Genomic DNA, 10,637 nt, shown 5'->3' on the forward strand with positions numbered 1-10,637 from the left:
GCAGAGGCCATGGAGATGATGAGGAGACTGGGCCATCTCTTTTGGGAGGAAAGGCTGAGAGCCTGGGTCTGTTCAGCCTGGAAGAGAGTGGGAGGGTATCTCATCAATGTTGATCAATATCTACAGGGCTGGGGTCAGGAGCATGAGGCCGGACTCCGTTCAGTGGAGCCCAGCAACAGGACAAGGGGCAATGGGAAAAAACTGAAGCACGGGAAGTTCCACCTGAAGGGGAGGAAAAACTTCATTCCTGTGCACTTGATAGAGCACTTGAACCAGTTTCCCAAGAAGGTTGTGGAGTCTCCTTCTCTGGAGATATTCAAATCCACCTGGATAAATCCTCTTCTGTGCCTCCTGCCGGGGGGAACCATGCTTTAGCAGGGGTATTGGAATATTTGGAATATCTGGAGTATCTTCAGAAGGCCCTTCCAACCCCAAGCACTCTGGGATTCTGTGATGGGGAACATCTGTATTCATATACCTGTATGCCCCAGCCCAGGTTTCAAAGCCTCCTGTCAGTCAGTAGCATGCTGCCAGGATGAGATCTTTCCAAGTTTACTGATTAGATACAAGCATTTCAAAGGTTTGTTCTCCCTCTTCTTCGGCTCCTTGCGACCTCTTCCATCAGGCCGGTCCATGCCCACCAGCACGTGCTGGGGTCTCGCCGTGGGTCCCTCGGGGGGTCCGGTGGGTGGAGGGGGGCAGCGCCTGCGGAGGCATCACCTCCCCTATAGCAGCGGCACCCGCACCTCTGCTGCAAGAGCAGAGGGACACAGACCCTCAGCAATGTCCCAGGCTCCGTTCCTGGGGAGCCAGGCTGCTGCACCCCCTCTGCTCTTCATCACTGGGCCACGAAAAACGAGGCCATAAATGTCCTTTCCCCTCGCCACCTCCCTTTCCCCTCGCATCTCCCCTGTTCTCCCCCTCTCCCCCCTCTCTCCCATCTCCCCCCTCTCCCTCCTCTCACCCCTCCCTGCTCTCCCCCCTCTCCTCTCTCCCCCTCTCTTTCCTCTCCCTCTCTCTCTCCTCTCCCCCCTCTCTTCTCCCCCCTCTCTCCTCCCCCCCTCCTCTCCCCCATCTCTCTCCCCTCTCCCCCATCTCTCTCCTCTCCCCCCCCTCTCTCCTCTCCCCTCTCCCCCATCTCTCCCCTCTCCCCCCACTCCCCCGTCCCGCCCCGCGCAGCCCCGGGTTGGGGGGGGGGCGGATCCCGCCTGGCCGCGCCCCTCGCGCATCACGGGGCGGGCGGGGACGGAGCGGCCGGGATGGAGGAGGACGGCGGCTACGGTGAGTGCGGGGACGGGGCGGGGAGCACGGGGGGGACAGGAGACACCCCGGGCGGCCCCGTCCTGCCCCGGGGCTCCCCGGGGCTCGGAGTCAGCGCTGATGGGGGCACCGACCGGCTGCCCGCAGCATCGGGGCTGCGCGGCTCGGGGAGCTGCGGGCTCGGGGACCGCTGCCTGCGGCATCGGGGCTGCGGGTCACGGGCCATGGAGCTGCTGCCTGGCCATGGAGCTGCGGCCTGCGGCATCGGGGCTGCGGGTCATGCACCGGCAGCACTGACCCTGCCAGCCTCTGGCACCTCCTGCCTGCATAGGGCGTAGGTCCTGCCGGGCTCGGGGACCTGCTGCCTGCTGCACCGGCCCCACCGGGTCATGCAATTGCCACCCGGGGCATCAGTGCTGCTGGGCTCGGGGACCTGCAGCATCGGTCCTAGCAGGCTTTGGGACTGGCTGCCTGCAGCGTCAGTGCTGCCAGACTCTGAGACCTGTGGCATCAGTGCTGCTGGGCTCTGCTCCCCTCCAAAACAAAATGACCACTTTTCGCATCTACTTAATGGGCTGTAAATACAAATTGCCACCCTTCAGACAAAATGTTTCAGGCGAAGAAAGAAGCAAAGTCGTCTTTACAAGGTCCCTTCCAACCCAAACCATTTCATGATTCTATGATTCAGGCTTCCCAAAACCACAAAGGGACTATATAAGTGCTGAAGTCCTGCTCTCTGCTGTTCCCTCTGCTTCAGAGCATCTCTGGGGATAAAATGTCAGCCATGGCTGGACCAGGAAGACCTCTGCAGACGGCTTATTGAAGGGGTAAAGTCACGTATGTCTGTCCCGGGGTGTGCAGATTCCAGCAGCTTGATGCAATCATCCAGCTTGGCATGGGATACTGTTGGTAGAGAAAAATAGTGAAGGTCGTCCTCCTTTAAGGCAAGTTCTGAAAACATCAACAAAAATGTACATTTTGGTTTCTGATGGTGGGGGGAGGGAAAAGCAAGGAAATAAGGAAAGCAGACATTTCCTATAAAACTTTTGTTTCCAGAGATGTGGTTAGCCCTGAAAAAGCACTTCAACATTACATTTCCCACTGGTGCAGCCCCTGACAGCCTCTGCTCCCCACCCGCAGTGGCTGGAGCTGGGCTCAGTGCGAGTGGATCGGATCGAGCTGCTCTGCAAGAGGCAGCTGCAACCAAGTGGAAGGGATAGCGTAGCAGACCAAAAAGGGTCTTCTCTGAAATGTCCTGTGCTCTTCTTGACCTTTTCCATGAGTGAAAAGGGAAGAATATTTGTTTGGCAGAATTTGTGTGGTTTCAGGGCAGGAGCAGGGGTGATAGGGTGCCTTCCAGTGTCCCCATGCTCAGAGCAACTTGCATTGCTGGGCCTCTTGTGCTCAGAAAATATCCCAGTTCTCAAAGGAAATATCCCAGTTCTCAAAGGAAGATCCTCTCCAAATTCCCCCACTGCTGGTGACTCTGCACAGGTTCCCCAGCTCAACAAGCAGGACCCACCAGTGCCCTGCAAGTCCAGCTGGCCACAGCGCACTGTCGCGTGCTGCTGTCCTTAGAACACCAGCCACATTTCAGGCTCATCTTAGCATTGTTCACACCAAATAACACAGACATGCTGCTGAGACCACACTGGGGTTCCCAGCAAAGCTCTCCAGAAAAGCTAAGGAAGTGCCCACAGATGCCCTAAACCAGCCGGGGGCCTTTGCAAACCCCCGGGCTCTGCACGGTCCTGCACTGCTGCGCTGTGGTGGAATGGCCTCGGCTGTGGCTTCCAGCAGGCTCCTAGAAAGGTCACCTCAAACTGGAGATGGCTCAAAACAAGTTGCCACAAACACACAAAACTGAGAGGTCACAGGAGACAAAAGAGAGGAGATGGGGGAGTTTATTTTATACAGTCTGTAAGAAGGGAGATTAAATGGGAAGTGTGATAATGCTATTAATACCTCCAGGGAAATACCATCAAAGGAGAAAGGGGGATTATTCAAATGATCTGGAAATGGTAAAACAACTAGTGCTGGGGCCTGAAGCCACAAATGGAAATATTTCAGTCAGGGCATTAAGAAAAACTGTCTTAGAAGCAAGAGTGATGAGGTGCAGACATCAGCTACCCCAGCAACTGGACAGGGCCTTATCGGAGGAATGCGAGGGTGGTGGGAGCATTAGTTGGGAGGAGAGGTGGATGTGACCCAGGTGAAGGAGAGGGGTCAGACCTTCAAAAGTGAGCTTGAAGTGCCGTCACACAGAATGTTCCCGTCTCTGATACCTCATCATCAGCGCTGGCTGCACAGCCTCAGAGCAGAGCGCCTGCCCACAAAGACTTGCAGACCCAAATCATAGAATCAAAGAATAACCAGGTTGGAAAGGACCCACTGGATCATCGAGTCCAACCGTTCCTTTCACTCCCTTAAATCATGTCGCTAAGCACTTCATCCACCCATTCCTTGAACACCTCCAGGGAAGGTGACTCGACCACCTCCCTGGGCAGCTGTTCCAGTGCCCAATGACACTTTCTGTGAAGAATTTTTTTCTGATATCCAGCCTGAACCTCCCCTGGCAGAGCTTCAGGCCATTGCCCCTTGTCCTGTCCTCTGTCACTTGGGAGAAGAGCCCAGCACCTTCCTTTCCACAACCTCCTTTCAGGTAGTTGTAGAGAGTAATAAGGTCTCCCCTCAGCCTCCTCTTCTCCAGGCTAAACAACCCCAGCTCTCTCAGCCGCTCCTCGTAACCCTTGTTCTCCAGCCCCTCACCAGCCTCGTTGCTCTTCTCTGGACGCTCCAGAGCCTCAACATCCTTCTTGTGGTGAGGGGCCCAGAACTGAACACAGTACTCGAGGTGCAGTCTCACCAGTGCTGAGTACAGAGGGAGAATCACCTCCCTGGTCCTGCTGGTCACACCGTTTCTGGTCCAAGCCAAGATGCCATTGGCCTTCTTGGCCACCTGGGCACACTGCTGGCTCATGTTCAGTCGCTGTCAACCATTACCCCCAGGTCCTTCTCCTCCGTGCAGCTCTCCAGCCACTCTTCCCCCAGTCTGTAGCACTGCATAGGGTTGTTGTGCCCCAAGTGCAGGACCCGGCATTTGGCCTTGTTAAACCTCATGCCATTGGCCTCGGCCCAGCGGTCCAGCCTGTTCAGATCCCTTTGCAGAGCCTCCCTACCCTCCAGCAGATCCACACTTCCACCCAGCTTAGTGTCATCTGCAAACTTGCTGAGGGTGCACTCAATGCCTTCATCCAGGTCATTGATAAAGACATTGAACAGGGCTGGACCCAGTACTGAGCCTGAGGAACTCCACTTGTGACTGGCCTCCAGCTGGAGTTAACTCCATTGACCACCACTCTCTGGGCCCGGCCATCCAACCAGTTTTCGACCCAGGAGAGTGTGCGCCTGTCCAGGCCAGAGGCTGACAGTTTCTGAAGCAGAATGCTGTGAGAAACTGTGTCAAAGGCTTTACTGAAGTCCAAGAAGACTCCATCCACAGCCTTCCCCCATCCAGTAGTTGAGTGATTTTGTCATAGAAGGTGATCAGGTTAGTTTGGCAAGATCTGCCTTTTGTAAACCCGTGTTGACTGGGCCTGATCACCCGGTTCTCCTGCATGTGCTTCATGATAGCACTCAAGATCACCTGTTCCATGACTTTCCCTGGCACTGAGGTGAGACTGACAGGTCTGTAGTTCCCCGGATCCTCTCTGCAACCCTTCTTGTAGATGGGCAGAACATCAGCCATCCTCCAGTCTAGTGGAACTTCCCCAGTCAGCCAGGACCTCTGGAAGATGATGGATAGGGGTTTGGAAAGGACATCCGCCAGCTCCTTCAATACTCTTGGGTGGATCCCATCCGGCCCCATAGACTTGTGGGTGTCTAGCTGGGCAAGCAAGTCTCTAACCGCCTCCTCTTGGATCATGGGAGCCTCATTCTGCTCCTCTAACTCCTGGGTTTGTACACAGAGGGAACAACTTTCCTTGCTATTAAAGACTGAGGCAAAGAAGCCATTAAGTACCTCAGCCTTGTCCTTATCCCCTGTCACTGTTGTTCCTTCTGCATCCAGTAGGGACTGAGTATTCTCCCTCGTCCTCCTTTTCTTGTTGATGTATTTGTAGAAAGATATTTTATTATCTTTCACAGACTTAGCCAATATATGCACCCACATGGACCAGTCATCCCAAATGGATGCATTAACGCATTCCCAGGCACTCACCTTACTCTTCTTGTCATATTTGCAATTATTTCCCTACCCTGTGATGGGGGAAAATAAGGGCTGATGGAGCTATATGCTGACTTTCCTGATCCAGGATCAAATGCCGTATAAAATATTCCAGCCAACTCACTGCTGTGCAGCTTGGCAGAGTAGTGTAAGTAGCAAATGAGTATGAGATGAAGTTGACTGTGTAATTAGAAGTTATATGTTTTTATATATAAATGATGAGTTTTCCACCCCCAAAGCTGATCAATTTCTCAGGTTAAATTTCTTGAGCTAAGAGCCTTTTGTGGCCACTTCTTTACACAGCACTGCTGTTTTGGGTTTTTCTCTGCTCCCCTCAAAAAAAAAAAAAAAAAAATGACCACTTTTCCCATCTACTTAATGGGCTGTAAATACTTTTCTGCTAAGATGAAAAGTCCATTTGATCTGCATTAATTCTTCATCCCTACAAGTTCTCGACTGCAGCAAGGCCCAGATACTGACAGAGGGGACTGCGACTTTCAGCTTGTTCTGAAAACCTCCCCTTAAAGATGCCGAGGGGGAAGAAAAAACAAAAAAGGGGCAGTGAAGGGGAGAATTAAAACCTATGGCACTTCTTGGTACTCGCTGGCAAAGGTGCTGCTCATCCTGGGCTGAGATGCTGTCCTGTTCCAGAGCATCTTTGCTGCAGGAGTCCCCAGGACAACAGCACTGAGAACCAGGCAGGATCAAGCCACAACAGCGGGTGCAGCAGGATACCCAGGCCACATGCAAGGCAGGGCTGTCACACAGTTGGTTTAACCCTTGGGAGTGGAGACAACCAAGGGAGAAGGACCTGCCTCCCCAGGGCAGGGTGGACATCCAGAGAGTTGCCACTGCCCCACTCCCCATCTCAATATGCTCTGCTTTGTAGCAAATACCCAACACTCACTTCCTCCTCACTCCTCATTTCTACTTAATGAGAGAGACACTTGCATACAAACGGGTTCATTGCTGAGTGTTCAGAATTCCGGCTTTCCTGGCATTTTTTTTCTGACCCAGCTTTAATTCCTGGCCAGATTTGTTCACAACTTCCAACTCTTCTAAGCTATTAAACCACTTTTCAGGAAAGATTGGAGTCTTTTCAAAATATTTAGTTTCATTAAAGCCATCGTGGTCCCTGAACGCTTTTTACATGCTTACAGAACAGTAGAACATGTTCACTTTATCCTAACACCCTGGAAAAACAAGGCAAACTGGAAATTCTCCAGCTCCTCTCCTAGCTTCAGCAGAGCAGAGGCTGTCCATGCTGCCAGTCAGGCACCAGCTGAACCTCTCCAAGGCCAAACTCACTTACCACCCATGCAGGAGCACGAAGGACAAGCTCCGATCTGTGCTCCAGAGATCTTTGGAGGAAATACCTTGAAAGCACCCGGCTTCCTGGACATGGTCTCTGTGGGCCCCACATGGCAACACTGTGCCCAAGGCAGGACTGGCAGCTCTCAGCTCTGCCCAGGATGCTGAGCTGCAGAGAGGCCAATGGTGCTGCTTTCTTGCTGCCACTGTCCTCATCCTGCTCCCTCTGAACAGCTCCTGACTGCTGCTCCCAGCCCAGGATCTATGAGCTTACCCACAACTGCCCTCAACCCCAACGGCTCATCTTATCAGCCCCTTATCATCACTCTCCTGCTCTCCACTGGCAGGGGTTCCCTGCAGGGGGGAGACCTGATGGGGGTGTAAATGTGGGGAGGGATGGACGGGAGTGAACACGGTGGGGAGGGCAGTGGCAGCTGGGGAGTTTGATGGGGACTGAGCTACCAGGGCCACCACAGGGCTCGATGGGGACTGAACCCCCTCCTGTGGGGCTTAACGGGAATAAGACCCCCCTCTAACACAGGGCTCAACAGGGACTGCGCTGCTGGGGCCACCTGGAGGCTTAACGGGGTCCCAGTCCCTCCCCACCGGGCTTAATGGGGACCGGGCTGCCAGGCCATCACAGGGCCTAAGGGGGACTGGGTTCTCCCTACTGTAGGGCCTAACGGGGACTGTCCACTCCATTCTAGGGCTTAACGGGGACCAGCCACCGCACCACGGGGCTTAATGGGGACTGGGCTGACAGGGCCACCATGGGGCTTAACGGGAAGTCCCCCCACACTGCAGGGCCTAATGAGGACTGGGTCAGTGCCACCACAGGGCTTAACGAGGACCGGGCTGACAGGGCCACTATGGGGATTAAGGGGCGCTGGGTGTTCCCCCCCGCCGCGGTGCTTAACGGGTCCCGCGCGCCGGGAGCCACCGCGGGGAGTCGAACCCCCAACGTGCCTCAACTGCCCCGCGGCCCCGCCCCCTTGGCGGCTCAGCCAATGGGTACGAGCAGCCTGGCCTGGCCCCGCCCCCTCCGCGCAACAGTCAATGGGAAGACACGCCTTGGCACTCAGGCCACGCCCCTTGCCCTCCCCGCCAATGGGCATGCGTGGCCCCGCCCACTCGCTGCCCTGACGACGGGGGCGCTCTGTCCTGGCTCTCACTCCCCCTCGGGAGGTGGAGCGTGCCGGGCACAGGAGTGCTGAGCTGCCGCTCTCGGAGGTTCTGCGCGACGTACGCGGAAACGTTGAGGTCCTAACTTCATTCCACGCCGAAAGGAGGAGTGCAGAGGTCCCGCAGCTCCCGCCCTCGCTCCGCCCTCGTTTCATGCCGAGAGGAGGAACACGAAGGCGCCGCGGCTCTGCCCTCTGTTTCCACCCGGGGAAGAGGAGCGAGAAGGCTCTGCCTTCGTTCCGCCCCGTTCCAACCCCAGCGGAAGAGCGAGAAGGCTCCGCTTTCTGTGCCCATCCCGGGAGGAGGAGCGAGAGAGGCTCCGCCCTCTGTTCCGCCCTCTTCCCCCCGGAGCGGAGGCGCGAGGAGACAGCGCGCTGTATTCCTCCCTCTGTCCCACCCTGGGAGGAGGAGCGAGAAGGCTCTGCTCTCCCGCCGACCCTCGTTCCGCTCCGGGAGGGGCTCTCCTCTCCTTGTAGCGAGGGAAGGAGCGCGATGCCGCCCCCTCTCAACCCTCGTTCCGCCCCGGGAGGCGGAGCGGGGGGGACAAGGGGCGGGTCCGGTGCCGCCGGGCTCCTGTGCGGAGCGGTGAGCGGAGCGGGGCGGGCCGGGACGGCCCCGCGGCGGCAGGGGCGGGGCGGGAGGGGTGAGGGGACCGGTTGGGACCTCCGGGGGTTGCGGGGCGGGGCGAGACTTTGGGACCGTTGGGAGAGCTTTGGGATAGATCGAGCTGGAACGGAACTCTCTCGCGCCCACCCTACCCGCTCAACCGACCCCTCCGTTCCCCGCAGCCGCCGGGCAGCGCCATGGCCATCGAGGAGCAGCTGGAGGATGGCAAGGATGGGCGAGAGCCGCACCAGGAGCTGGCCACCCCGTTCCAGGCGCCGCGGCAGAAGGAGGTGGAGGTCGAACCCACCGAGCACAGCGCCTCCCAGCAGCTGAACCGTCTGCAGGGCAAGGACGAGCTGCTCAACCCCTGCAAGGAGGCTGCTGACAGCCCTGATCCTGCCAAGCAATGTATGTAGACGGCGCGGGGAGCCCTCCCTGCAGCCCACACCTCGATGTTCACCGTCCTTCTCTCCCCACAGGCAGCAAACATGTCCCAGGGATGCAAGGGGATGGGATCCCCATGCCCCAGAAGGTGCTTTTCCCCATGGAGCACCTCTCCCTGAAGTGGCAGCAGACCCACCAGATCGGCATCCGGATGCAAAACCTGGGGAACACGTGCTTCCTCAACTCCACCGTGCGGTGACTTATGTACATGCCTCCGCTCGCCAACTACCTGCTGTCCAGGGAGCACAGCCGGACCTGTGACTGGGGAGGAGTGGCTCTGGCGAGGGTGTGGGAGTGTCAGGATGCACCTTCTTTGCTCCGTTTCTCAATTAAAAGGTCGTTCCTGTGTCCATCTGACTTTTCCCAGCCATAGCAGCATTCCCAAGCTGTGCCTCCTTGTGTCTGGGAAGGCGTTGACTCTGCTGGGCATATCCAGGACTAGGACCGGTCCAATGGGACCTGCTGGCTTTGTGGGGGCTGAGCAGTCTCTGCCTGTGGGGACTGCATGAAGGCAGGGCAGCAGACGGTGCACCGGCAGGCGCTGCTGGTTCTGGGGGACTTTGCAAGGGAGTGTCCCGGTGTGCACTGCTCTGAACTGTGACCAAGGGGAGCCTGCGGGGCTCCAGCCCTGTCCTTAGGGCTCTGTGGGATTGGCCCTGGCATCTGTTTTCCAACCACATGGATGCTGTCCTGCCTGGGATGTTGCAGCAGCCGGTGCTGTGACTGGGGCTGCGTCAGCTGGGGGCGGCATGTGCTGCTCCCTACATACCCAGGATGGCCCCGAACTGTGCCACAGCACCAGGCTCTTTGGGAAGATGGAGCGTGGCTGAGCTGTACTGGACCAGAGATTCCACATCCCGTGGACTGCCTCCATCTCTCCTGGCTTTGTCCCCAACGTCTTCTCTCCTGCTCCAGGACAGCAAGGCGAGTTTTGCATACTGTGCACTCTGGAGAACCACATAATCCAGGTTTTCGGTAGCAGCGGCAGCGTAATACAGCCCGTGTCCTTCATCAGAGACATCAAGAGTAAGGATAGCTGTGCTCCCCTTTCTTAGCCATGCAGTGCAACAGTGACCAATGCAGGAGCAGAACCTTTGAGATCAGGACAGATCTTGGCAGACTGCTCTTCAGAGCTGACTCTTGGAGCCTGGCAGGGGCTGCGTGGGGCTTGCCCTGTGGCCACCCCGAGTCTGACATCTGGTTTGTGTTGAGGGGGCTCAAGCCACAGATTCCCTGCCCTGAGAGAGGGAGGGAGGGAAGGCTGTATGTGTTGGAGCGCGTGCTGGGACTGATTCCTCCCTGTCCTGCAGAGATTGCCAAGCACATCCACTTTGGCCGCCTGGAGGATGCACACGAGTTCCTGAGTTTCACCATCGATGCCATGCAGAGGGCCTGCCTGAATGGCTGTACCCAGTACATAAGGCCCCTTGACAGCCCGTGCTGCTCTTCTCTGCTGTCCCCTCACTGTTCCCGTGTGCCTGTGGGAGGGGATTGTGGGGTGAACATGTCCCCCAGGTTGGCTTGGAGTGAAGTGCTGACTCCGGGGCGCAGCTCTGCCCCACGCTGACACAGCTCTGGGCTGCTGTCTGCCTGCTCCCTCGCCCTGAGT

At 57.0% G+C, this 10,637-nt stretch overlaps 1 protein-coding gene across 1 annotated transcript; it reads left to right on the forward strand.

Moving 5' to 3' along the window:
• The first annotated feature begins 8,109 nt into the window (after positions 1-8,109).
• Positions 8,110-9,227, forward strand: LOC128854041 (uncharacterized). The gene is made up of 3 exons (XM_054083730.1): positions 8,110-8,563; positions 8,767-8,992; positions 9,064-9,227. The coding sequence occupies exons 1-3, from the start codon at positions 8,132-8,134 to the stop codon at positions 9,225-9,227; spliced, it is 822 nt and encodes a 273-aa protein (XP_053939705.1). The 5' UTR covers positions 8,110-8,131.
• The last annotated feature ends 1,410 nt before the right edge of the window (positions 9,228-10,637 follow it).

The sequence above is a fragment of the Cuculus canorus genome, chromosome 18 (genome assembly GCF_017976375.1).
Source record: "Cuculus canorus isolate bCucCan1 chromosome 18, bCucCan1.pri, whole genome shotgun sequence".
Classification (NCBI taxonomy): domain Eukaryota; kingdom Metazoa; phylum Chordata; class Aves; order Cuculiformes; family Cuculidae; genus Cuculus; species Cuculus canorus.

Excerpts from the sequence above, each read along its gene's own strand:
- LOC128854041 (XM_054083730.1), top strand. The coding sequence starts at position 8,132 with ATGCCGAGAGGAGGAACACGAAGGCGCCGCGGCTCTGCCCTCTGTTTC. Across the intron at positions 8,564-8,766 it reads CCGGGCTCCTGTGCGGAGCG|CCGCCGGGCAGCGCCATGGC; the intron begins GTGAGCGGAGCG and ends CGTTCCCCGCAG. Across the intron at positions 8,993-9,063 it reads CCCTGATCCTGCCAAGCAAT|GCAGCAAACATGTCCCAGGG; the intron begins GTATGTAGACGG and ends CTCTCCCCACAG.